The 27,925-nt window shown below is 41.2% G+C and overlaps 5 protein-coding genes across 5 annotated transcripts; 2 read left to right on the forward strand and 3 right to left on the reverse strand.

Moving 5' to 3' along the window:
• Positions 1–7,740: 7,740 nt before the first annotated feature.
• Positions 7,741–9,344, forward strand: GCK72_010945 (uncharacterized protein; the record flags this gene model as incomplete). The annotated part of the gene is made up of 4 exons (XM_003111748.2): positions 7,741–7,838; positions 7,885–8,002; positions 9,091–9,241; positions 9,298–9,344. 4 exons carry the CDS (start codon positions 7,741–7,743, stop codon positions 9,342–9,344), a joined length of 414 nt encoding a protein of 137 aa, XP_003111796.2.
• A 4,449-nt stretch (positions 9,345–13,793) lies between these two features.
• Positions 13,794–16,528, reverse strand: GCK72_010946 (uncharacterized protein; the record flags this gene model as incomplete). The annotated part of the gene is made up of 8 exons (XM_003111751.2): positions 13,794–14,037; positions 14,662–15,128; positions 15,176–15,238; positions 15,759–15,848; positions 15,899–15,984; positions 16,067–16,143; positions 16,322–16,422; positions 16,469–16,528. 8 exons carry the CDS (start codon positions 16,526–16,528, stop codon positions 13,794–13,796), a joined length of 1,188 nt encoding a protein of 395 aa, XP_003111799.2.
• Positions 16,529–18,718: 2,190 nt separating this feature from the next.
• Positions 18,719–20,053, reverse strand: GCK72_010947 (uncharacterized protein; the record flags this gene model as incomplete). Its single annotated transcript, XM_053728125.1, has 10 exons — positions 18,719–18,761; positions 18,817–18,913; positions 18,958–19,054; positions 19,100–19,197; positions 19,256–19,334; positions 19,380–19,430; positions 19,475–19,603; positions 19,648–19,719; positions 19,764–19,916; positions 19,991–20,053. The coding sequence occupies 10 exons, from the start codon at positions 20,051–20,053 to the stop codon at positions 18,719–18,721; spliced, it is 882 nt and encodes a 293-aa protein (XP_053587702.1).
• A 149-nt stretch (positions 20,054–20,202) lies between these two features.
• On the reverse strand, positions 20,203–22,932 carry GCK72_010948 (uncharacterized protein; the record flags this gene model as incomplete). Its single annotated transcript, XM_053728126.1, has 11 exons — positions 20,203–20,803; positions 20,849–20,997; positions 21,046–21,264; positions 21,307–21,440; positions 21,485–21,637; positions 21,682–21,787; positions 21,841–22,051; positions 22,098–22,352; positions 22,398–22,521; positions 22,566–22,643; positions 22,689–22,932. The coding sequence occupies 11 exons, from the start codon at positions 22,930–22,932 to the stop codon at positions 20,203–20,205; spliced, it is 2,274 nt and encodes a 757-aa protein (XP_053587703.1).
• Positions 22,933–26,110: 3,178 nt separating this feature from the next.
• On the forward strand, positions 26,111–27,813 carry GCK72_010949 (uncharacterized protein; the record flags this gene model as incomplete). Its single annotated transcript, XM_003111786.2, has 3 exons — positions 26,111–26,194; positions 27,195–27,557; positions 27,607–27,813. 3 exons carry the CDS (start codon positions 26,111–26,113, stop codon positions 27,811–27,813), a joined length of 654 nt encoding a protein of 217 aa, XP_003111834.2.
• Between the last annotated feature and the right edge of the window lie 112 nt (positions 27,814–27,925).

Below are 27,925 nucleotides of genomic sequence, written 5' to 3' on the forward strand. Positions count from 1 at the left end.
TCGGGAGGTCTATGACTGTATGACACAGGCTAGCAGGTTTAAGATATTCTGAGTTTCTGAAACTAGCGAAACCACGTTCGGGAGGTCCGTGACTGTATGACACAGGCTAGCAGGTTTAAGATATTCTGAGTTTCTGAAACTAGCGAAACCACGTTCGGGAGGTCTATGACTGTATGACACAGGCTAGCAGGTTTAAGATATTCTGAGTTTCTGAAACTAGCGAAACCACGTTCGGGAGGTCTATGACTGTATGACACAGGCTAGCAGGTTTGAGATATTCTGAGTTTCTGAAACTAGCGAAACCACGTTCGGGAGGTCTATGACTGTATGACACAGGCTAGCAGGTTTGAGATATTCTGAGTTTCTGAAACTAGCGAAACCACGTTCGGGAGGTCCGTGACTGTATGACACAGGCTAGCAGGTTTAAGATATTCTGAGTTTCTGAAACTAGCGAAACCACGTTCGGGAGGTCCGTGACTGTATGACACAGGCTAGCAGGTTTAAGATATTCTGAGTTTCTGAAACTAGCGAAACCACGTTCGGGAGGTCCGTGACTGTATGACACAGGCTAGCAGGTTTAAGATATTCTGAGTTTCTGAAACTAGCGAAACCACGTTCGGGAGGTCTATGACTGTATGACACAGGCTAGCAGGTTTAAGATATTCTGAGTTTCTGAAACTAGCGAAACCACGTTCGGGAGGTCTATGACTGTATGACACAGGCTAGCAGGTTTGAGATATTCTGAGTTTCTGAAACTAGCGAAACCACGTTCGGGAGGTCTATGACTGTATGACACAGGCTAGCAGGTTTGAGATATTCTGAGTTTCTGAAACTAGCGAAACCACGTTCGGGAGGTCTATGACTGTATGACACAGGCTAGCAGGTTTGAGATATTCTGAGTTTCTGAAACTAGCGAAACCACGTTCGGGAGGTCTATGACTGTATGACACAGGCTAGCAGGTTTGAGATATTCTGAGTTTCTGAAACTAGCGAAACCACGTTCGGGAGGTCCGTGACTGTATGACACAGGCTAGCAGGTTTAAGATATTCTGAGTTTCTGAAACTAGCGAAACCACGTTCGGGAGGTCCGTGACTGTATGACACAGGCTAGCAGGTTTAAGATATTCTGAGTTTCTGAAACTAGCGAAACCACGTTCGGGAGGTCTATGACTGTATGACACAGGCTAGCAGGTTTAAGATATTCTGAGTTTCTGAAACTAGCGAAACCACGTTCGGGAGGTCTATGACTGTATGACACAGGCTAGCAGGTTTGAGATATTCTGAGTTTCTGAAACTAGCGAAACCACGTTCGGGAGGTCTATGACTGTATGACACAGGCTAGCAGGTTTGAGATATTCTGAGTTTCTGAAACTAGCGAAACCACGTTCGGGAGGTCTATGACTGTATGACACAGGCTAGCAGGTTTAAGATATTCTGAGTTTCTGAAACTAGCGAAACCACGTTCGGGAGGTCTATGACTGTATGACACAGGCTAGCAGGTTTGAGATATTCTGAGTTTCTGAAACTAGCGAAACCACGTTCGGGAGGTCTATGACTGTATGACACAGGCTAGCAGGTTTGAGATATTCTGAGTTTCTGAAACTAGCGAAACCACGTTCGGGAGGTCTATGACTGTATGACACAGGCTAGCAGGTTTGAGATATTCTGAGTTTCTGAAACTAGCGAAACCACGTTCGGGAGGTCTATGACTGTATGACACAGGCTAGCAGGTTTAAGATATTCTGAGTTTCTGAAACTAGCGAAACCACGTTCGGGAGGTCCGTGACTGTATGACACAGGCTAGCAGGTTTAAGATATTCTGAGTTTCTGAAACTAGCGAAACCACGTTCGGGAGGTCCGTGACTGTATGACACAGGCTAGCAGGTTTGAGATATTCTGAGTTTCTGAAACTAGCGAAACCACGTTCGGGAGGTCTATGACTGTATGACACAGGCTAGCAGGTTTAAGATATTCTGAGTTTCTGAAACTAGCGAAACCACGTTCGGGAGGTCCGTGACTGTATGACACAGGCTAGCAGGTTTAAGATATTCTGAGTTTCTGAAACTAGCGAAACCACGTTCGGGAGGTCTATGACTGTATGACACAGGCTAGCAGGTTTAAGATATTCTGAGTTTCTGAAACTAGCGAAACCACGTTCGGGAGGTCTATGACTGTATGACACAGGCTAGCAGGTTTGAGATATTCTGAGTTTCTGAAACTAGCGAAACCACGTTCGGGAGGTCTATGACTGTATGACACAGGCTAGCAGGTTTGAGATATTCTGAGTTTCTGAAACTAGCGAAACCACGTTCGGGAGGTCCGTGACTGTATGACACAGGCTAGCAGGTTTAAGATATTCTGAGTTTCTGAAACTAGCGAAACCACGTTCGGGAGGTCCGTGACTGTATGACACAGGCTAGCAGGTTTAAGATATTCTGAGTTTCTGAAACTAGCGAAACCACGTTCGGGAGGTCCGTGACTGTATGACACAGGCTAGCAGGTTTAAGATATTCTGAGTTTCTGAAACTAGCGAAACCACGTTCGGGAGGTCTATGACTGTATGACACAGGCTAGCAGGTTTGAGATATTCTGAGTTTCTGAAACTAGCGAAACCACGTTCGGGAGGTCTATGACTGTATGACACAGGCTAGCAGGTTTGAGATATTCTGAGTTTCTGAAACTAGCGAAACCACGTTCGGGAGGTCTATGACTGTATGACACAGGCTAGCAGGTTTGAGATATTCTGAGTTTCTGAAACTAGCGAAACCACGTTCGGGAGGTCCGTGACTGTATGACACAGGCTAGCAGGTTTAAGATATTCTGAGTTTCTGAAACTAGCGAAACCACGTTCGGGAGGTCCGTGACTGTATGACACAGGCTAGCAGGTTTAAGATATTCTGAGTTTCTGAAACTAGCGAAACCACGTTCGGGAGGTCCGTGACTGTATGACACAGGCTAGCAGGTTTAAGATATTCTGAGTTTCTGAAACTAGCGAAACCACGTTCGGGAGGTCTATGACTGTATGACACAGGCTAGCAGGTTTAAGATATTCTGAGTTTCTGAAACTAGCGAAACCACGTTCGGGAGGTCTATGACTGTATGACACAGGCTAGCAGGTTTGAGATATTCTGAGTTTCTGAAACTAGCGAAACCACGTTCGGGAGGTCTATGACTGTATGACACAGGCTAGCAGGTTTGAGATATTCTGAGTTTCTGAAACTAGCGAAACCACGTTCGGGAGGTCTATGACTGTATGACACAGGCTAGCAGGTTTGAGATATTCTGAGTTTCTGAAACTAGCGAAACCACGTTCGGGAGGTCTATGACTGTATGACACAGGCTAGCAGGTTTAAGATATTCTGAGTTTCTGAAACTAGCGAAACCACGTTCGGGAGGTCTATGACTGTATGACACAGGCTAGCAGGTTTAAGATATTCTGAGTTTCTGAAACTAGCGAAACCACGTTCGGGAGGTCTATGACTGTATGACACAGGCTAGCAGGTTTGAGATATTCTGAGTTTCTGAAACTAGCGAAACCACGTTCGGGAGGTCCGTGACTGTATGACACAGGCTAGCAGGTTTAAGATATTCTGAGTTTCTGAAACTAGCGAAACCACGTTCGGGAGGTCTATGACTGTATGACACAGGCTAGCAGGTTTGAGATATTCTGAGTTTCTGAAACTAGCGAAACCACGTTCGGGAGGTCTATGACTGTATGACACAGGCTAGCAGGTTTGAGATATTCTGAGTTTCTGAAACTAGCGAAACCACGTTCGGGAGGTCTATGACTGTATGACACAGGCTAGCAGGTTTAAGATATTCTGAGTTTCTGAAACTAGCGAAACCACGTTCGGGAGGTCTATGACTGTATGACACAGGCTAGCAGGTTTGAGATATTCTGAGTTTCTGAAACTAGCGAAACCACGTTCGGGAGGTCTATGACTGTATGACACAGGCTAGCAGGTTTGAGATATTCTGAGTTTCTGAAACTAGCGAAACCACGTTCGGGAGGTCCGTGACTGTATGACACAGGCTAGCAGGTTTAAGATATTCTGAGTTTCTGAAACTAGCGAAACCACGTTCGGGAGGTCCGTGACTGTATGACACAGGCTAGCAGGTTTAAGATATTCTGAGTTTCTGAAACTAGCGAAACCACGTTCGGGAGGTCTATGACTGTATGACACAGGCTAGCAGGTTTGAGATATTCTGAGTTTCTGAAACTAGCGAAACCACGTTCGGGAGGTCCGTGACTGTATGACACAGGCTAGCAGGTTTAAGATATTCTGAGTTTCTGAAACTAGCGAAACCACGTTCGGGAGGTCTATGACTGTATGACACAGGCTAGCAGGTTTGAGATATTCTGAGTTTCTGAAACTAGCGAAACCACGTTCGGGAGGTCTATGACTGTATGACACAGGCTAGCAGGTTTAAGATATTCTGAGTTTCTGAAACTAGCGAAACCACGTTCGGGAGGTCTATGACTGTATGACACAGGCTAGCAGGTTTGAGATATTCTGAGTTTCTGAAACTAGCGAAACCACGTTCGGGAGGTCCGTGACTGTATGACACAGGCTAGCAGGTTTAAGATATTCTGAGTTTCTGAAACTAGCGAAACCACGTTCGGGAGGTCTATGACTGTATGACACAGGCTAGCAGGTTTGAGATATTCTGAGTTTCTGAAACTAGCGAAACCACGTTCGGGAGGTCCGTGACTGTATGACACAGGCTAGCAGGTTTAAGATATTCTGAGTTTCTGAAACTAGCGAAACCACGTTCGGGAGGTCTATGACTGTATGACACAGGCTAGCAGGTTTGAGATATTCTGAGTTTCTGAAACTAGCGAAACCACGTTCGGGAGGTCTATGACTGTATGACACAGGCTAGCAGGTTTAAGATATTCTGAGTTTCTGAAACTAGCGAAACCACGTTCGGGAGGTCTATGACTGTATGACACAGGCTAGCAGGTTTAAGATATTCTGAGTTTCTGAAACTAGCGAAACCACGTTCGGGAGGTCTATGACTGTATGACACAGGCTAGCAGGTTTAAGATATTCTGAGTTTCTGAAACTAGCGAAACCACGTTCGGGAGGTCTATGACTGTATGACACAGGCTAGCAGGTTTAAGATATTCTGAGTTTCTGAAACTAGCGAAACCACGCTCGGGAGGTCTATGACTGTATGACACAGGCTAGCAGGTTTAAGATATTCTGAGTTTCTGAAACTAGCGAAACCACGTTCGGGAGGTCCGTGACTGTATGACACAGGCTAGCAGGTTTAAGATATTCTGAGTTTCTGAAACTAGCGAAACCACGTTCGGGAGGTCCGTGACTGTATGACACAGGCTAGCAGGTTTAAGATATTCTGAGTTTCTGAAACTAGCGAAACCACGTTCGGGAGGTCCGTGACTGTATGACACAGGCTAGCAGGTTTAAGATATTCTGAGTTTCTGAAACTAGCGAAACCACGTTCGGGAGGTCCGTGACTGTATGACACAGGCTAGCAGGTTTGAGATATTCTGAGTTTCTGAAACTAGCGAAACCACGTTCGGGAGGTCCGTGACTGTATGACACAGGCTAGCAGGTTTGAGATATTCTGAGTTTCTGAAACTAGCGAAACCACGTTCGGGAGGTCCGTGACTGTATGACACAGGCTAGCAGGTTTAAGATATTCTGAGTTTCTGAAACTAGCGAAACCACGTTCGGGAGGTCTATGACTGTATGACACAGGCTAGCAGGTTTAAGATATTCTGAGTTTCTGAAACTAGCGAAACCACGTTCGGGAGGTCCGTGACTGTATGACACAGGCTAGCAGGTTTGAGATATTCTGAGTTTCTGAAACTAGCGAAACCACGTTCGGGAGGTCCGTGACTGTATGACACAGGCTAGCAGGTTTAAGATATTCTGAGTTTCTGAAACTAGCGAAACCACGTTCGGGAGGTCCGTGACTGTATGACACAGGCTAGCAGGTTTAAGATATTCTGAGTTTCTGAAACTAGCGAAACCACGTTCGGGAGGTCTATGACTGTATGACACAGGCTAGCAGGTTTAAGATATTCTGAGTTTCTGAAACTAGCGAAACCACGTTCGGGAGGTCTATGACTGTATGACACAGGCTAGCAGGTTTAAGATATTCTGAGTTTCTGAAACTAGCGAAACCACGTTCGGGAGGTCTATGACTGTATGACACAGGCTAGCAGGTTTAAGATATTCTGAGTTTCTGAAACTAGCGAAACCACGCTCGGGAGGTCTATGACTGTATGACACAGGCTAGCAGGTTTAAGATATTCTGAGTTTCTGAAACTAGCGAAACCACGTTCGGGAGGTCCGTGACTGTATGACACAGGCTAGCAGGTTTAAGATATTCTGAGTTTCTGAAACTAGCGAAACCACGTTCGGGAGGTCCGTGACTGTATGACACAGGCTAGCAGGTTTAAGATATTCTGAGTTTCTGAAACTAGCGAAACCACGTTCGGGAGGTCCGTGACTGTATGACACAGGCTAGCAGGTTTAAGATATTCTGAGTTTCTGAAACTAGCGAAACCACGTTCGGGAGGTCCGTGACTGTATGACACAGGCTAGCAGGTTTGAGATATTCTGAGTTTCTGAAACTAGCGAAACCACGTTCGGGAGGTCCGTGACTGTATGACACAGGCTAGCAGGTTTGAGATATTCTGAGTTTCTGAAACTAGCGAAACCACGTTCGGGAGGTCCGTGACTGTATGACACAGGCTAGCAGGTTTAAGATATTCTGAGTTTCTGAAACTAGCGAAACCACGTTCGGGAGGTCTATGACTGTATGACACAGGCTAGCAGGTTTAAGATATTCTGAGTTTCTGAAACTAGCGAAACCACGTTCGGGAGGTCCGTGACTGTATGACACAGGCTAGCAGGTTTGAGATATTCTGAGTTTCTGAAACTAGCGAAACCACGTTCGGGAGGTCCGTGACTGTATGACACAGGCTAGCAGGTTTAAGATATTCTGAGTTTCTGAAACTAGCGAAACCACGTTCGGGAGGTCCGTGACTGTATGACACAGGCTAGCAGGTTTAAGATATTCTGAGTTTCTGAAACTAGCGAAACCACGTTCGGGAGGTCTATGACTGTATGACACAGGCTAGCAGGTTTAAGATATTCTGAGTTTCTGAAACTAGCGAAACCACGTTCGGGAGGTCCGTGACTGTATGACACAGGCTAGCAGGTTTGAGATATTCTGAGTTTCTGAAACTAGCGAAACCACGTTCGGGAGGTCCGTGACTGTATGACACAGGCTAGCAGGTTTAAGATATTCTGAGTTTCTGAAACTAGCGAAACCACGCTCGGGAGGTCTATGACTGTATGACACAGGCTAGCAGGTTTAAGATATTCTGAGTATCTGAAACTAGCGAAACCACGTTCGGGAGGTTTATGACTGTATGACACAGGCTAGCAGGTTTAAGATATTCTGAGTTTCTGAAACTAGCGAAACCACGTTCGGGAGGTTTATGACTGTATGACACAGGCTAGCAGGTTTAAGATATTCTGAGTTTCTGAAACTAGCGGGGGTCTGAAATTAAATTCCAACAAGTGCTTTGTTGGGTCCGACTTCTCGCATACAGGTCTCTATTTGTTTACTTGAAATAAGACAAAGCATGTCGTCCATATTTACAGAACAATACCACTTGTTTCGATGTTTTCAAGTGTTTTCCCATGGAACACCTATTCTCACACAGACAATTTCAGACTTTGAATTTACAATTGAAACATGAAACTTTTCATAACTTTTTCAATATACTGTTTCATTTTCTTCATATCTTCTGATGCCGGAAGAATCTGGCACAAATCGGATCTTCCGCAGTTCAGGTAAACTTTCATGAAGTCCCTCCTGAGTTTTTTTCCAAATGTTCAGACCAAAAAAGGAAGATTCTTTTGAACCAACTTCTACAGGACCGCGGAATCGAATAATGGATTGGAAGAAAAGTTTGGCATTCGAGAAAGTCACGAAGGATAGTAATGTGTTCTGTAGGGTGAGTACTTTCAAAGAGACTTTAAACAAAGGAGCTGAAATTCATAAATATCAAACATCCCGTGATATCAGAATTCGCCACCATTCCACCGTGGCACCTTTCAAAATCTAAGTTTCCCCAAAAACTTCAGTCAAGTATTCCGAACCCGGTTGGCCCCAACCCAAACATTTCAATTTTAAATTCAGTTTCAAATTTGGTTACATGACCGCCCAATTTTCTGTTCGGACCGAAGTGAGAATATGAACAGTTTCGGTTGTTTATATATTGAGTGCCTGACGAGCACCTGACATGATATTGGAAATAAACTGATGGTTTGATAAGACATGACTGTTTCACAACTTTCTACCATTTATCAAAAAATGTCGGTCGCTCAATAAGCCTCCACTATATAAACACCATCACTTTCTGTCATTTCAATCAGTCCGGAGTTTCTGGGTTACCGCTCCGCCGCGTTGCTGAGTCTTCAGTTCAACCTATGGAACATCCCATCGACATCAACTTGACTGTATTTTTGGAATTTTAGAAACGAAATGTTTTATTATAAGCGCCTTCCTATCTAAATAATAGATAGACACGGGGTCGTCCAGAAATTGTACTCGAGGTCCTACGAAAGGCCTTGAAGGTAGATGACAAATTCTGAATTTGATTCCGAATTTATTAGAGGAAGAAGGTAAATTCTAGATAAATTTCAATTTCTCAAATCTTTTGTGTTTCATCACTTGAAAAAAGTAAAAAACCAATTATGTTCAGTATCTCGATCCATTCTAATATCATGTAAAGTTTCATATCAACTGCAGAATCTTTATAACTCCAGCCAAACTTATTTTCTGAATGTTTCAACATATTTCTATTTGAAAACCTCAATTATTTCATCACCTACTTGTTATCTCTCTCAAAACGTCGGCTGCTTCACTCCCTTCCCTATATAAACACCATCAGTTTCTGTCATTTCAATCAGTCCGGAGTCACTGGGTTACCAATGATTAAAGCATGCTGTTACCCCCTCTTCCCATTGACATGGAATTTGACTGAAAAAACTTTTTTTGATATTTCCAAAAGCGACCGTTTTCTAGAAAACCTATTTTCAGGTCTACGGACTATGCTCTCACTATTCATTTGGTGTAACCCTTTTGAATGTTCTTGCAAAATGGAAGGAACGTGGAATGATCTACCCGTATAAGAAGTATGATGGGAAGCCAGATGCCGACATACCAATGCCGAAATTGGAGAATTTCGTTCGTGAGTTAAACTCGAATAGAACTGACTAGACGTTACTTGAATTTTTCTCGTTTCAGGCACTTTCCACAATAGTCAAGCACGGAGGAACAATCAATTGAGCTAACTGATGACTTGTTTAAAAAAAACGAAATTCGATTCCAAAACTCTTCATAAATGTACAGATACACAAAAGACAGATGGAAAAAATTAAGAAAATGAAGAAAAAAAGACAGCACGGATTTACCCGAACTTTGAAGGCAAAGGGAAAGAGAAGAAAACCATCCACGTGGCAAAATTAGGAGATAAGTTAATAAGGTCAAGGGGGCGGAGCTTAGCGACGAGTTCCGTCCTCGAAGAAAACACCTCCGTCCAAGGCGCAATACTTTGGACAGATTCCACGCTCTCCTTGTGGTCCTGGCTGTCCTGGTGGTCCAGCTGGTCCCGCTTGTCCTGGATTTCCTTGTTGACCTGGTGGACCTGGTGGTCCTTGGGGTCCTGGAGCACCGTCGGATCCTGGGCGGCCTGAAAAATTGGAAAGTTGGAGGGTTTCGCGTGAAATTCCAGATAATTTGAGCTGCCAGGGTTCTGAGACTCTCAGAATTTGGACTGCCTACACTTTTCAACTAAACTCAAAATTGCCATTTCAAAATAACTAACCAGCTTGTCCTTGATCTCCTGGAAGTCCAGAAGGTCCTGGCTCTCCTGGTGCTCCTGGATCTCCTGGCAGAGCTGGAGTAGAGATGGCAGGTCTTCCTTGCTCTCCACGTGGTCCGTCTCTTCCTCCCTCTCCGTTGTTTCCTGGTGGCCCAGGTGGTCCCTGTGGTCCGACTCCTCCGTCGTTTCCGTTTCTTCCTGGATGTCCCGATTGTCCTGGATTTCCAGAATCTCCTGGTGGTCCTGGTGGTCCTGGCTCTCCTGGTGGGCATGGAGTGCATGGTGGCTCGGTGATCTCCTCACACACTGCTGGTGGACGTCCTGGGAATCCGGGGGCTCCTGGAGCTCCTGGTCGTCCTGGTGCTCCGTTCTTTCCTGGTGGTCCGTCTGGTCCTGGAAGTCCTGGAAGACAGCAGCCTTGGCAAGCGGCGGCGTCACGCTTCAGACGTGTCGTCTCGTTGGATGAGCGACGCAAGAAGAATGGAAGATTCTTGTTTGGTGTCTGACGGAAATTGTGCATTTCCAACATGACGTCGCGAGCGGAGAGCTGGAAAATGTTTCCTAAATTTGTTCGATAAATCGACACCGACGTACCTTGCAGAACTGCATCTCATCGTGAACACGAAGATGTACGGAGTGGATGTAGTTGTTGACAAGTGGAAGTGTGACGAACACACTGACCAAAGCAATCAGTGAGAATGTCACTGCAGAGTAGGCGACGAAACGGAACGCCTTCTCACGTGAATCCTCCTCCATCGTGTATATTCTTAGGGACTTCTGGGAAAAGAGAAGGATTAGAAGTGATTAGGGATGGGCGGTATCAAAATGGTGGAGCGATTGGTCATGAAGAGACTGGGGAGAGCTAGGCTTGATAAAAATATGCACAGTAGTCAGAAAGATCTGGACATAGCTAGTGATTTCGGAGTGAATAATATCAGGCGGGAAGGCTGAATTCTGGATACCAGAAATAGAAAACATTCATACAAGGCACATTGCCTGTGTACTTTGGAAACGGATTCAGAATGATTTTGGTTCTCAGATATTATGTAACATGGAAGCTTTTTGGTTCAACGCAACAACTCAAGTTTCACTGAATACAAGTATTTATATTGCTAAGCTAATGGCACACTGTAGCAGTACTGTAATACACTGACAAACTACTGTAGTACACTGACATTATTGAACGTTAAAAAGAATTCCAAACTGAAAGTTTAATAAGAAATGTATAAATATCCAAGGATATTCAGGAGAAGAAGTTAGAAAGTTCACCTAAAATGATCGCACACCAAGGAATGAAGGATCCGTAATATAAAGTATAAGTTGAACTAGAAAAGTATAGTAAAGTAAGATAAGGATGATACACGAATGCTTATGAGATAAGACAATAATTTAAAAATTTCAGAGCTCCAACCTATGCTTACGGTCACAAGGCTTAGCTATGGCCTCTACCCAAGTATGAAACAAGTTTAACAAAAGTTTGAAAGTAAAAGTGAAAGCTCATTTTAAGAGTAACAAGTAAGATCAAGATAAGAAAAGAGAAACGTTTCAAAAACTAAACCCAATTTAACATAATTACAAAAAGTCAAAAGTCAATCAGATGAAATGAAAGTCGGCGCAGAAAAGTATCAAAGCTGAAAGAGAATAGGAAATGCTTCATGAAAGGTGAGACGGTATCACGAAATGGCATTGCCACAGAGTTTATATATGCGCCCTCTCTTTTTCTCTCTACCGTATTGTACACGACACTACGACGCGGCGCGACGCCGTCAGCAGAAGGCGTCAAAGTGGGCGGAGTCTGGTGGAAGCTTCAGACGTGACGAACTGTGTGGCATCATCTCTTCCTTGTATGGAGGGAATATAAAAAACGATTGAGGGGGCGGAGAGACACTTGATGGAAACTGTTGCTGCCGGGGGTCGAGAGTTTCCTTGTTTCGGAAGAGAGAAAGTTCTAGAATATGGGGGAAAGTGGAAGGAAGGGGGTACTTAGTGGTTTCGTTATGTATATATGATTTGGGAAATCAATGATCAGAAGTTAGGCGGCGTAAAAGGGAAGGTGATTGAGATCGGAGGGCTGTGAGCTAGTATTATGATTTATGAGTAGTGCTAGAAGATAATGGGGATTCGGCAACAGAGATAACCGAGTTAAAGATAATTTCCAATATGCAGATGTTGGGCAGGTTGTCTCAAAATGTCTAGTTTCATTCCAAACTATTTCATCACCTGCTCGCTATCTCTCTCAAAACGTCGGCTGCTTCACTCCCCTTCCCTATATAAACACCATCAGTTTCCCTCCTTGATATCAGTCCGGAGTCAATGGGTTACCTATGATTAAAGCATGCTGTTCCCCCCTCTTCCCATTGACATGGAACTTGACTGAAAAACTTTTTGTGCAGTTTTCGGTAATTCTTTACAGTATATCTGATTGATCTGAAAAAAAATCAAATTTTGAGGTCCTAGGGACCGTGTACGAGGATAGACATTTGCAAAGCTCAGATTTTATGAGCACAAGACAGTTACCCTTGGTCTAAAGCAAGTTTTAGTCGGGATACTGGAAATTTTTACTATCGAGACGAGGGACCGTAGGAATTTTTCTATTTCAAGCTTTCTAAATACTGACGCAATTTCTTATAATTATTAGAGTTCCTAAATTGTCAAGAACAACCATGCTATGCTATACCCAACTAATCAGAACCACCCAACCCTGTGCCAGAAGGAGCCGAGCCCAAAGCAGTCTCTGCATACTTAACTGATCTCAATCAACCCCTTAATCCGTTATCTCAAATTAGCCCAGCATATTTTTAACTTTGACATATTCTATACTACCCTAAACCTCTTAAACGTTATTCTTTGCCATCACCCCAATTACCCAAGTTGGTTTATCATCATCTCTCCCCCTCTCTCCACTATCACATAGACCTGTTCATCTTTCTCTTTTTTCTTCCCTCCTCACCCCAATCGGATATACCCCCTCACAGGTAACAACCATCAATCATCTCTCTTCTTTTGCCTCACACACTTTTTCATCGTCTTCTTCATACACCGTTCTTCTTCTACTTCTTTAACATCTTCTTCATTTCAGTCTCCGCGCGGCGCGCAGCGGATCGTCTCGGTCGTGCGACCGCGACCGGTGTATTCTGTCTCTCCGAGGTCTCTTATGACACTTAGCTTCTCCTTACTCTTTTTTTCGCGCAGAGAGAGACGACGTCTTCTGAAAATTTTCTTCTGAAGTAGAAGGGGGACATTCCTTTATTATTCATTCGGCACACAGAGAGGGAGATCACAAGAAGAACAGTTTCCAAAGAAGGGAAAGAAAATGAAAGAACAACAGACAGTAATCATCAGAAATGTACAGAGAAAAGGGAATTGTGAAAGGGAAATTATTTATGACGGAAGACAGAGAAAGGGCAATGGATATGGAGGGGGAATAGGATAAGGAGAAAGGGGGACTGGAAAGTACACTATGCGTGTCTGTGAGTCCGGATGTCTGCTAATGGAAATTTCTAGGTCAGGCTTCTGTGTCAGTTTTTAAGCTTTCGGTTAGAAACTATTATTTTTGGAGTCAGCATTTCAAGGCAACCCTAATAATTATAAATATGCCGTATTTCGGCTATGAAGAGAGACGCAGAGAAGCCAGAGACTCTCGCTTCTTCTCTAGGTTATCATCTTTAAAGGCGCATATCTCAAAAGTGGACAGAGCTATCAGAAAGTTGTCATCTACAAAAATGTAGCTCTAGTGTTTCGTCGGTTTGTCCGGATGTCTGCTGACCTATTCAAAATTGATCTAGTATCTGCTATCCTAATTTCCCACGTGTGAACATCCGGACGAACAGACTCCCAGACAGAATACACATCTACAGACCGATTATCAACAGAGCGCACTTTCCGATCCCCCACCTCCTCCCCATTAGACCTAAACGGCCTAAACATCTTCGAACCCTTTCAACTTGCTCTTATTCCTCTCCGTCTCCAACTTCTCCCTCTCCTCTTGCATCCGTCTTCTCATCTCCATTGGCATATTCGGCAGATCCTCTGGCCAATGTTGGTAATACAGTTTCTTGATTCTCTCCGCCTGCGTCTCTCTCCTCTCCCTCAAATTTTCGTTCATCGTCTTGTACTTCCACGGAAAGCCGACTTGATCTGGTTCGGGCGCGTAGAAGTCAAGTCTGTAAGAAGGGGGAAAGAGTGAAATGAGTGTGGAGTGGTATGGTGTAGAGATGTTTGAAATTATAGTAGAGGGGTGTCAAGGTAGTCTAAAAACTTTTTGAATTTTGATCTAGAGTTATGGACATCCGTACAAAGTAACCAATACAGTATCGTTCAGTAAGATATGTATACAATTTGGTATTTTTCAGTTGAAAACGACCAACTTTGAGAGGGGGTTACGGTATTACTGACTGTCCCAGAGAGTAAATTATGTATAAACCATACAGAACGAAGGTAGAGCTTCATTTTTGTAGTTGACAACTTTTTTGTACGGACACTCCCTATGGTCACTTAAAGGGGACAGCTCGAAAATCGCTCTATTTTGCACTGCGCCGATTTGAGGGAGAAATTACTTTGTCGATATGTAACTTGTTAGGGAGTGTCCGTACAAAAAAGTTGTCTACTACAAAAATAGAGCTCTACCTTTGTTCTATATATTCCATTAAAAGTTTTACTTTGTGAGACAATCAGTAATACCATAACACCCTCTCAAAGCTGATCATTTTCAACTGAAAAAGGGCAAAGTGTAAATCTTACTGCACGGTACTGTCTATGTTTGTCCGGATGTCCTACCCCTCACTCACTTATTATTCGGTCCGACAACTCCTCCTGGTCCCGGCGGCACATTGTACCCCATTCTCTTCATATCTTCCTTCCTCTGCTGCTTCAAATGTCTCTGTAATTGAACGTCTGGAACTGATGGCCACTCTCTCCTCCAATCAGGTATCCCTTCTGGAGCAATCATCAAATCTCCTTTTGGTTTCGGAGTGAACAGAGCTGCAGAATCAAGAGCTAGATACGGAGCAGCATGAGTTATTATAGGTTCAGGAGGGGCTAATTGTAGCTCCGGTGGGTTGGAGGGACGAGTGTAGGAGTGGGAACGGTGGTGGTGATGGTGATAAGATTTTGAGTGTCTCCGCGCATCATTCGGATCCAGATACACTTTTGTTATATGCTTTCGACGACGTCGTTTTGAATGTTTGGGACGAGTCGAGATGAGAGAACCGGAGAGTCGAGAGAAGAATACGATAACGACGATGATGGTGATAACCTGGAATAAAAGATTGTTATGTTTAGGAAAAGTCTCTTCTAACTAACATTTACAGCCACTGACATCACAAACTCGAATATTGACATTGTGAGTTGCTCATTGAAAATGTCCTGAAAGGCGACAAATCAGTTTGTAACTTTTGTAGCTTCAGTATGCTATACATAGATGTCCCTAAAGGAGGACTGAAGTTTTTTTAGGTTATGATACTTCAGACAATTCTAAAAAACTTTCATTATTGAAATATATGCTAAAAATCGCTCTAAACGCTATAATTCCAGTACTCCTAACTCGAAAGGAGCCAAGTTTATCCCTATGTAGTCCTCTCGGACAAGATTTGTAATAAAAAATGTAACTTCAGTCACAATATCATTTCACTCCTCAAAATGTTCAGAAGTACTCCAATTTTTCAGAAATATTGACCGAAGCAATCAGAACTGGCATCAACTATTACCTCTGCACAGTTCTTACAACTGCGCTCCACCGAAATGTCCTTGAAAATGTCTCTTTTTCTCTGAATCTCTCAATTTCGCACACAATTTTCTTCGGTTTCGGTAGAGCGCGGTTGTAAGAAGAGTGCCGTGCTAACACCGTTTTTGTGAATTTTGAAAATTACGGAGGACAAATACTCACCCCACTCCACCACAGTACTGCATATGCCGTTGTCATGATACATAGTGGGACGGAGGTTCCAAACCATGGCCAGATTAACACTTTTAGGTACTGCAAGATGAATAAGTAGGTGTTTTCTTTTTTTCACTTGAAAATCTTACTTTAAAAGCTGCATATAATAGCAATGCAGAGGTGAGCAAGTTAAGAATTGAGAATATCACACAGACGATTATGATGACGTACATTGCTGGAAAACGTCTTTTTTTGGTTTAGAAAATTTTTCTTCGTGGTCAATTTGAAATCACAAAAGAAAAATTCTTGTGACTTACCATTAGCTCGTCTCCTCTCCGGAGTCTCTGTGTAGATTTGGTATAATCCGGGGAATCTTGCCTGGAAGCCGTCGATACTGAAAATGGAAACATTTCCAGATGAACGGAATTCTAGATTTGTAACTTTTCAAAAACATTCCTGCAGGAAATTTTTAAATTTTATACTTAGTTTACCCAGGTTTATTTGCTGGAATTTTTCAGTTTTACAGATTTTTCAATGAAAACTCCCAGTTTCGAAAAATGAAAAAAACTCACGCTCCGGTGGCCGGTAACTGTCGATTCTCATATTCCGCAATGATATTTTTGACGACTTGAAATTGCCAACCAAGGATACCAAATTGAATGAAACAGTAGATCTGAATTCATTTAGTTATTTTTCCTTTGAAAGATTCAAAGACTCACAATATTCCAAACTGCAATTGCAATTGTGGCTCCCCGTAAGCAGTACAGCGGGTCCGCCATTCAATAAAATTCTATTCGTTGTTCTTGGATGTTCGATATGTTTTAGTCGTTCTGAAAATCAGAATTTTAAGAAAAACGGTGGAAGTTTGAAATGGAGCTGAAATAAACAGGAAACCAAGAGAGTTTATGTGTCCGGATGTCGAAACTTAGTTAGAAATCCTGGCACGGAACAAATCGCCCTCAATCATATAATTTTCAGACAAAAATCACTTTGCTCTTTGAACAAAAAAAATCGAATTTGCATATGAGTCATGCCTTAGAGACCTTCAGCTGTATACAATTTGAGAAAGGGAAAAAGAGAGTGCAGAAACGAAAAGAAAATAAGCAAACAGTGTACCCGTCGGGAATGAGAGAAGGTGAGCCATGCGGAGAGAGGGGACACGCGGAAACAGAAGAGTCAGATGCATGTTTCTTGTTTGTTTTTGGAAGAGAGAGCGTTGTAACCGCATCCCATTTCATACATCAATGTTTCATAAATTTTGTTATTGATTTGGGATGAGAGAGAGGAACGAACATAGTGGAATAATTGTTATGCAAAAGTTTGGTAACTATGAAATTTCAATGAAGATTGGTTGTCAATACAAAGAGCAACAAGTAGTTTATTTGTTTATTTTATTTGCTCAAGTGTTCATTTTTGTTGTGATAACATTGCATCGGGACGAGCAGACAACAAGTGGAGCTGGTGACCATGTCTGGAGACTGATTGTCCAACTGTGCGTCTGTCAAACTGATACATCTGCTTCTTCTTAAATTTCTTACAGTTGAAATACTGTATTTTCAATGGTGAGACCGGCATCCCTACAAGGTGTATCTCTCAACATCAAAACTGTTTTGAACAAAATTTTGAAATTTTTTTGGATTTTTTTCCGGAAAAGTCGAGTTTGTTACTATATTTCAGAATTCAATAAAAAGTTAGTTATGCAGCATAAATTTGAACTTCTTTGAGAAAACAATTTTGGTGAAGGTACAGTACCGCTCAAAAGGTTACCAACTTTGGCTGTTTTCAGTTGAAAATGGCCAATTTTGACAATGTGTTTCGGTGTCACCTGATTATCCGACAATTTCTATTTTGTATCGTTGGACAGAGCAAAAATAGCACATCATTTTTGTAGTTGACCATTTTTTGTAGGGACACTATCTTGAAAGTTACAGGTTGTCAAAGTGAAAAAATACAAAATTTTGCTAATAAGCACTGAAATTAATCGGTGGCTTTGACTACCTGTAACTACAATGGTAGTGTACCTACTAAAAAATGATCAACTACAAAAATTATATGCTATTTTTGTTTTGTCCAACCCATACAAAATAAAATGTGGCGGACAATCGGGTGACACCGAAATACACTGTTAAAGTTGACCATTTTCAATTGAGAACAGCCAAAGTTGGTAACCTTTTGAGCGGTACTGTGTCTATCCATCACGTCTTTTCAGTTTTTTTACTTTACTTTTTACAATTAGACATCTGAACACAGAGACCAACCAGTAAATATAGTTATTTTCAGAATTATACAGTTGATTTCAGAGAGTGCCACAAAATGGAAACTATAGGAAGCGTCAGTTTGGTGAACCCGGAATCGTTAGAATGCGAAAACTCCAGATCAAAACAAACAAGTTGTACATATTGTCCCCTATTTAAAATAAATTCCTATTATTAATTTTCCAGTTTAACAACTTTTCCCACAATTCTAAAATTCCAAAGCAATCATTCTATTTTTGAACACTCGAAAATTTCAAAAACCAACTTGACTTATCTCTATTCTTCATCTTATTTAAACATATTTCACTCAACTTTTCTCCCACCAGTATTATCTTTCACTAAAATCTTTTCTACTCTCAAGTTCACCACGCACTTTTTCTACTCCTCAGGCAAATCGATATTAATATAGCTAGAAACCCCGTTAATCTAGCTTCACTTAGGTTCGCTTCAATATTGGCATAGCGAGACTGACGCGGGAGCTAGCTAGATTGAAAAGCATCTCGCTAGAATGACGACGCGTCTAGCTAGATTTGTCTACTTATCTTCTCGCTGGGATGATTTATTGATTTTTCAAAATGCAAATTTGGCTTTTCAACATTTATTCAGCCAAAATAATTAACAAAGAATAACAAAAAAAAACAGTAACAACGTGAAAACAAAAAATGCTAGAAAACGGGAATACTTATTTTCGGTAGGTGTCGTGTCTCCCAGTAATCACTTTCGACGCGCCGAACGAGCTGCTGAACGTGCGTGGTTCCTGGAAAGAGGAGATCATGAAATTTTTTAGTTTTGATAGCTTTTCTCAAACTCACAGCATGTTAGTGACATGCAGCTTGAAATACACAGCAACTTCTAGTTGTATCGACGGGTCTTGACCTCCTGGGAAAACGAGTGAGTTGTTGAGCAGACCTAAATATAATTGATATTAATAGCTATTATTTCAAGCCACTTACGGACTGGAGCATTCAAGAATCGGCTTGGTAGTGTTGTTTGCGGCTCCTTTGGTTTTTCGCTTGTAGAGAAACTGACCACTTGTTCAGCAGGGATCACCTGAATTCAACTTTGTTTGTGATCGTAATGGTATACAACATGTACCTGTCGAATCCAATGATTTGCTGTATTCTGAATGATGGTTTTTAGAGAGCCAGATTGTGGGCTCATTTCGGCGAGAATGTTGTTGACGTCGATGACTGCTGAAATTGAAATCGTACTGATACAGCTCGTTAGTTCTGTCTGAAACTGAAGTATCACCATTATCGTCTATGCCAGCAATGAGCATATGGCTCTGCTGAAGAAACGAGGCAGGATCTAGTGTTGCCATGATTTGTGTCTGAAATTAGCAATGAACTGTAATTATTGACAACGTTTCACTTACAATACGCTCGTCGTTCTTCTTCGCCGTTAACTTTTGATTCTGCACTTCCATCTAAAAATTACTGTTTAATGATTACATGTTTGATTAGAAATTACAATCTCCATAAGTCCCCGAATGGCTGTCGCATTTAGTCTCGCTTCTTCAGTTGAAGCATTTTTAATGATAAAATCAACCGAATCATAGTTGAAAGTCAGATTGGGAATTGCCGCCTTGAAGAGATTATTCTGAAAACGGTGATTTAGATGTGAACAACGATTTGAATTAGTACTTGGAAAGTCGATTTTGATTCAACTGGGCATTCCAACGCCTGCTTGCCAACTTCGTAGGGATCCAGACCGAACTGAATTTTAAAATAAGTTTTCAGAGAACTCTGTTGAAACTCACTGGTTTCAGATATCGATCTGGAAGTTTTGATGAAGATGATTGGCCGTCTTCTTCGAAAATTTCCTCATCGGAATCTCTAAAATCGTTTGAATTCATAATGATTTCATCATCAGCAATTTGTTCTTCAATTATTTCTCCGTCTGGAAGAACAGCCTGAAACTTTCGAAATTCTAAAGATTTGAGACTCATAATCTTGCCGTTTTCGGAGGACAACTTCTGATGGTCACATGTTTCGCTGGAGGTGCTGATGGTTTCGGTCGAGATTTTGGAGTGGAATATGGAGCTTCCATTCTTCTCGAATGTTTTCTGATGATTTTTTCCACGAAAGAAGACATCTGAATGTTTGGATTAAACAGCGACATAGCTGTACTTCTCAAAATATATACAGTGGAGCAAAGCAACGAAATTAATCAAATTTTACTTCTTGAAAGGATTTCATTTATGAAAGCATAACGCGATGAGAGAAAGGAATCACAATTTGTCGAGAATCTCTCTCAATAAAAACAGCGTGACCTATCAAACAACTCAATGGGAACGTTGTAGGGTTCTTCTTTCCAACTACAACAGCTCCAAACTTAGAAGAACAGCAGATATCAATCAGTTCTTGGCAAGTATGTCTGGGTATGCCAAAAGCAAACATTTTCGAGGCGAGAGATTGTATATGGATGTCAGAAAGTTGAAACTGTTGAATGATAACTCTGCATCTCTCTTCATCTTCCGAATTTATCAGAAATCCTTGAACAATTCCGTATTTCGTTTTTCCATTGGAGTTATACATCACAATTCGATCATCAGATAATCCATTTTTGATGGAAGAGTACCTGATCCCATTGAAGTAGTGCGACTTGTAGTACTGATCATTGTTTGTTTGGAACCTAGCAAACTCTTGTGGAATCTCATAGCTTTTAGCCAGTCCAGGTTTTCTCGATATGTTTAGGATTTTCATCATTTTCTGACCATGAATGTCATTACAGTACTCTTCAACATTTCCATCCAGTCTCTTCACAACTTCGGAGTGCAATTCTTGAATAGAAATTGAGCTGAAAATCTTATAAAAATATAGAAAACCAATCAATTTAGCTTACTTTCTCATTAAACTTAATCCCAATCCATTCGTAATTTCCGGACAAAGGTGCCGTTTCAGAGCATGATAAGAGTGTTCATGCGCCTGTGTCGAAAGTGGAAGAAGGGGACCGTATCGCTTAACACTATCAGCGAGATGATACAAAACTTGCTGAAAGAATCATAAACATTTCTTTTGAAATAGAAGTCGTCACATTACGTGAACTTTCGATCCTCTTATCATATTTGGAGCATATGTTTCAATTAAATATGCTAGAAGATCTGAAGATTTGCTGACTTTTTGACACAGACTGGGGTCCGTGATGAAACCAGGATCACAATTCAATCGAAACAAGACGTACACGGTGAAAATAATAGCTGACGGAACAGCTGGGAAGTTGCCAATGTAAACTTCAAGTAGTACAATTGTTTGAAAAATCTGGAACATATTTTGAATAATGTTGTTACACCGTATTCTTACTGTTGCTCTTTCGGATCCAGTGATGTCTTTTAGACGTCCAGAAAGCTGACGGAAGTTTGACGGCAGAGAAATAGGTAAGCTCATATCGATCATGCAATTTTCGAAAATTCGTAATTTTGGCGATCCGCTTAATTCTGAATATACATCCGCTTGTTAGAATGGCCTAATTTTAATCTACCTGATAATATTTTTTCGAAAATTCCTTCCTGAAACACATGAAAGATATCGATAGGAGACCAATACATTGGTATGAGCTCATGAAATGAAGTGTATGAATTGATGAGTCCATCTTCCAAATCTTCCGGTACGTCTTCTTTCACATCACTTCTCGCTGAAGAGAACTCCGCTATTCGTATTTCTGTTACATAAACTTACAAATCGTAAATCTATCATTAATTTTGCATACTGTATCTTGATTTAAGCAGTACGGGCAACTACCCCGTGAGGAATGTGACCTCAGGCCATATACTTTTCTTCGTGCCTGAAAAAATTGGACTCTACATAATTAGACGAATTCACCTGGTCATCATGAACTCCGGATGCAATCCAGCACTTGACGAGAAGTTCATTCCAAACAACAGACGTTGCCATCTCTGATACGACCCATTCAACAATACGATCATGAACTTTTGATGAAGGATCCTTACTACCAAAGTACAATGCACATGTTAATACTGATCTCAATGAAGATCGTTCACGGTCTTCAAGATCCAGCGGGATCATAGTGAAAGGCCAACATTTCAGTCTGAAACAAAATGAAAAATAATTCTTCCTTTTTGAAGCAGACTAACCTTCCTCTTGAGTGGAGTTTGATACCATCGAAACCAGTCATGAAGTGGATTGATAACTCTCCCGCCTTGATATGACCCATTAAAGTTTCCTTGAGAGTTCCATGGTTCATTGGAGAAGTAGTTGAACGACCACGAATGACATCTGCTTGTGTTTCCAAAATAGAGTACCCGTAGAGTGTAAGTAATGTATTTAGCAACTTCTTCCAATCACTGAATACTACTGTAGAAAGTGATTTCACTTCGCCACAGGCACACCTTAAATTTCAGTTATCACTATGACTTTGTCTGAATGCTCCTCACTGGTTTTCCTCTTCAGCACACACAGCACATATTGTCACTTGAAATATGTGATCTCTTTGAAAAATAAGAGTTTTCATCAAATGCTCATTTTCCAATAATTCCACATCGAAATACCGATTTACGGCTGAAAATGTGATCGTTTTACGTGAAAGCTGAAACGATGCCTACCAGCTTTGGAGTAAGTTGTCGTCAGAAGGAAATAAACACGTAGAATGTCTTGCGAAGAAAGAAGACTCCAGAATCGCGCTGAAATCAGGAGCATTTTCGAACAATTAGTTTTTCAAACGTTACTTCGATCTAACTGGTTTCCAAATTCTTCTGTATCAGCAGCTTCTCCATATACTTGAAAATTTTCATGTAAATCTATATTGAAATGTTGGCACACTAGTTCTGTCTCTTTACAACGACTTTTCGGTCTTCTCTCACTCTCCCACTTCTGATCCTTTTCTTCTCCTTCATTCACTTCGATTTGTCTATTAGCTTTTTTGTTAGCATCATCGAATAGCATCTTAGCCGTAATCCTTAGACGTTTCATTTCGACGTTTCACAGCGCGAACTGGTGTTGTTCTGAGAAAACTACGATGAAATGTAGGGAACAGTATTTTTGGCGGAGTAATAAATATATACAGCGAATAAATCGAGTAAAAACAAAAAAAAAACAAAAAATTGCATTAATAAAAAAATAATAATTGATTTTTCGAATGTCTAACTAGCTAGACTGACGCCTTGGCTAGCTAGATTAGGTTCTTGCGCTAGATTAACCCCACATCTAGCTAGATTGACATCGACTCTTCCATTTTTCACAATCTAGCTAGATTAGCGATATACTGATAACGCACATATCTAGATTGACATTCACTTGCAATAGTTCTGTATTCTAGCTATACTGTCATTAGACTGACGCTGTGTCTAGATAGACTCCATTTTCATGCTAGATTGACCCAGCATCTAGTTATATTAATATCGATTTGCCTGAGTCGGAATTCAGAATACCTCCACATTCCAAATCAAACAATCACACATTTTTAAGATTGTATCTTGATACTTAACAATTCTATAACTAACCTATTTATCTCTTGTTCAATCTTTTTCAAACATTCACATTTTCCCAAAATGTGTTCTTCTGCGATGTCATCATCAAGGACACTCCTCCTGAATCAGCGTACAAATACTTTATCGGTTCACGAATTCGTTTAATTGGGATTTTCGCAGAATGGTCTCGTTGTTGGAAAAAATGAAATGCCGTGTTTTTGAGCTTTGCAGGTCTGAAAAGAACCATGTTTTCCGCTTCTAGACCAATTCGTACAAATTAGATTCGCCTTTAACAGTTATTGCTGATTTTTTAAACTTGCAGGCATATATACAACACAAATGCGAAATCATCGACATAATTAGACCATGGAAGAATGAAAAATGCAAATGTGAAGACATCCGGATCAGGGATGTGGGAAAATAACTTCGGAGGAAAAATTTTCGAAAAAAACCGATCGAAAAATGTGGGAATTTCAACTGAACTTTTCAAAAATTAAGTAACAAAAGTAGGTATTTTTCGAAATTTCCTGAAATTGTTTCCAATTTTGTACTCAACAACGTTTCTAGAGATCTGTCCTTGAAATTTAAAAGAATCCAAACTTTTCGCCTCTAAAAAACTCATTATTTCAGATTTCAGTTTTCTTGGCATTTTTTTCTAATTTTTCGTCTCTTTCTGTGTGTCTGTCTATCTGTCTCGATGTCCTGATGTCCACAACATTAAGTACATATCTGTCGGTTTGTCCGGATGTCCAAAAATCGAAATACCGCTGGTTTCGAGTCAAGATATTTGCTTTGATTTCAACCGTTTTTCTTCGGTTTTTTTTCAATTTTGTTTCTCTGTATGTGAGTTCATCCCGATCAGGGCTGTGCGAAAAATTTTTTTTTTCGGTCTAAACTTTTCGAAAAAGTTTTTCGGACGAAAACTTTTCGGATAATTTTCGAAAAAACCGTTTGAAAAATTTTGGAAATTTCTCCTGAAATTTCAAAATTTAAGTTACAAAAATAGTGATTTTTCGATTTTTCCTGAAATTTTGTACTCAAAAGCAGGTTTCTGAGTGTCTGTCATTGAAAAACATACAGTTTTCATAGAAATTCAAGATTTTTGCCTACTAAAAACACATTTTCCAGACAGTTTTCTGGAAACTTTTTTTTTCGAATTTTTCGGTTTTTTTCGGTCAAAATTTTTCGAAAAAAAATGTTTTTCGATTTTTTTCGGTCCGAAGTTTTCGAAAAAAATAAGATTTTCGGTTTTTTCGGTACCAAGATTTCGAAAAAAAAGTTTTTCGAACATTTTTCGAAAACTTTTTTTCGCACAGCCCTGATCCCGATGTCCGGATGTCTTAATTATAAGTGTTCGGTTGTCTGTCTGTACGTCCAGATATCCACATGTCCAAATTTCCGAAAATGGCTAATTTGGTGCTATTTAGCTCATTGTCCTTCAACGAATAACCAAAACGTTTTCATCTTCGAATTCGTGTTTTTTTCATCATCATCATCAAGGACACCCCTCTCTCATAAAATGAATTCGCGTCCAAAATCTGGAAACTCCCGAAAATTTTAGAGCTAGCAGGACTGGGTTAGGGCTAACGGGAGCTGTCAGATTCGAAGACATCCGGACTCTCCGACATTGTGACAGACAGACAGATTTGAGACATCCGGACAAACCGATTGCTGAAGAATGGCAGTGACCCAAAATTTGGAACGCGCTTTCATCGAAAATCGTTTTGCTCCAGATAAAATTATTCTAATTTTGACATCTCACAACTCTATAACTAAGCTACTTATCTCACGAATCTTTTTTTAGAATTCTTCTCCATCATCTCCTCAATTCAATCACACTCCTCTTCCCTCAACAAAACGAACCGCCCCTCTGTCTGTGTGTCTGTGCATCTTCTTGTTCCTCCACCGGTGTCCCTTCTACCAATGCCCTTCCTTTTCTTCATCTTCCTCTCTATACACTTTCCATTTTTTTCGTCCTCCTGCACCGCCTCAAACCTTTTTCCTTATTCTCCCTCAACCACTCTCTTCCGTACTTCTCACTCTCTAATTTCCTTTTCTGTCTGCGTCTCCACTCCTCACCGTTATCTCTCGAATGGGGCGCCGCTCCCGTACCTTTCTGCGTCTTGTACTCTATTTCTCTCGAAGGTCTACACTAAAAACAGAAGACGAAAAGGGGGGAATCAATGGACAGAGAGGAGAGAAGAGATGCCATTGAACCACCACACACGTATGTTTTCTCGCTCTCTGCCTCTCGTTTTGCATTCGCATCCTTTTTTTATTCTTGACTTTTCTTTATTTGGAAGTAGCTTGGATTGAATGGGGTGGCATAGGATAAGTTGGTAGGATCTGGGTGAGAGATAGAATCGGAATAGGCTGGAAAAGGCCTGCATAGGCCCTTCTAGATATGAAGCTACCGTATACCTCAGGTTTCGTTACGGGAGGGGGAAGCTTGGCTGAACTATAAGAAGATTATCTGGGCTCCGGCTAAACTAGGCTATCGTTGACTACGATGAGCAACGCTAGGTTTTTAAAATAGCCTAACTGGAGGCTCAGTTTCCCTTATCTCACTTTTTTTCAGTTTTTGTAATTGACTACTTTTCTCTACAGACTTTACTTTCCGGCTCTACTTTACGGCGCTGTTATCTCTGTGTGTGTGTCTGTCTATCTGTCCGGATGTCCGAATGTCCACAACATTAAGTATATATTTGTCTGCTTGTCCGGATGTTTATCCAGATGTCCAAAGTCGAAATACCGGTGATCTCGAGGTTTCAACCGTTTTTCTTCGGGGTTTTTTCCCAATTTTATTTTGTCTTTGTCTCTTTGTCTGTCCACACTGATATCCGGATGTCAAAATTTTAAGTTTCCGGTTGTCTGTCTGTACGTCCGGATATCCAGATGTCCACATGTGGCAAATTTGGTGCTATTTACTCCAGGTTCCACTGCATTTTCTCGAACGTTTTGGGATTTTCTGTCTGTATGTGTGTCCTGACATCTGGATGTCCATGTTACTAGTTGTCTGTCTGTCCAAATGTGCAAACGGGAATTCCGACAAATTCCGACAATTCACACCGATTTCAACCATTCTTTCTTGCTTTTTTCGCATTTTCTGTCTGCGCGTCTGTCTGTCTGCGTCTCCAGATATCTCCAGATGCCTGAAAACTCAAAAAAAAAAGTTGATTTTGAACGATTTATTCTGATTTCACCCGATTTTTCAAATTTTCTGTCTGTCTGTCTCTCTGTCCAGATGTCCTACAATTTGCAGGCGAACGCCGGAGTTAGAAATCCGCAAAATAATGAACCCAAAAATTATCAACCACGTTTCTAACCTCTTCCAAATATAGACTCTATCTTGTGACTGAAATTTACTAGACTCCGCCCACTCGTACTCACCATCAAGCTCCTCCCATTCACTTCTACATATATATATATATATATATATATATATATATATATATATATATATATATATATATACCTCTCTCATTTCAACATTTGCCATCTTAGAAATCGAATGAACCCCTCTCTTCTTAATCCAAAAATTTTAATGAGCACCTGTCCTATGTGAAGCATTTCTTGCTCCTCCCTCCTGGAATTTTACCTGGTTACGCCTAGATACGTGGCACCATGAAATTTCTGGTTCGGTGGCCCGCTGGTGGAAAACTTTTGAAGCTTTTTGGTTTATGTTGCCTTCGCTCTTCGGACTTTCTTGTTATTATCTTCCTTCTTTTTGTTATTATCTTGATCTATTCTTCAAAGATTTTCCAGATGAACTCGCCGAGATCGGAAGAAGAAGAAGTGACCACAACGAACACATCTGACGATGAAACCGACGAGGACCCAATGATTTACACGTCCACGTCAATGAGAGAAATGGGAAGAGAGAATATCGAGATAGTGGAACAAGGAATGCATCACGCACTCGCTTGTGAACTCCCATTAGAGTCGTGTTGCATGTTGTGTACTAAGATGAAATGCGTCTTGACACATATCAATTGCTGTCTTCGACGACGTCTGAAAGGATGCGACGTATGTAGTACGGTAATCTCGATTGTAGTTTTCCACGCGAGAGTTTGTCAGGTTCAAGTGTGCAGAATACCGTTTTGTCATGATATTCGAGCGGCCATGCTGGTAGGATTTCTAGGCCATCCCTTCCCTCAAATATAATTTCTTCTTCCAGACCTACCCACCCAGCTCGTATCACTTGGTTGATTTGGATCACTTGATTCATCGAGTCATTACGAGACTTCAAGATATGGCTCCAGCTAAAAATCAATCAGAAGATGAAGATGGAGAAGCGAAAGTGGCTGAAGAGGAGGAGGAGATCGAATGGAATCCGTACGAGATGGATCAGGTGGCCGAGATTTCTTCGACCACAGATAACTAGGCCATCATTTCATGTTTTACCAGTTTTGTGATATCCCCCTTCCTGTTCATGGTTCAACCATTTTTCTAGGCCACCAATTATTAATCTAGGCCACCATTGCTCCTTCCTCTTT

The sequence above is a fragment of the Caenorhabditis remanei genome, chromosome III, assembly GCF_010183535.1.
Source record: "Caenorhabditis remanei strain PX506 chromosome III, whole genome shotgun sequence".
Lineage (NCBI taxonomy): Eukaryota > Metazoa > Nematoda > Chromadorea > Rhabditida > Rhabditidae > Caenorhabditis > Caenorhabditis remanei.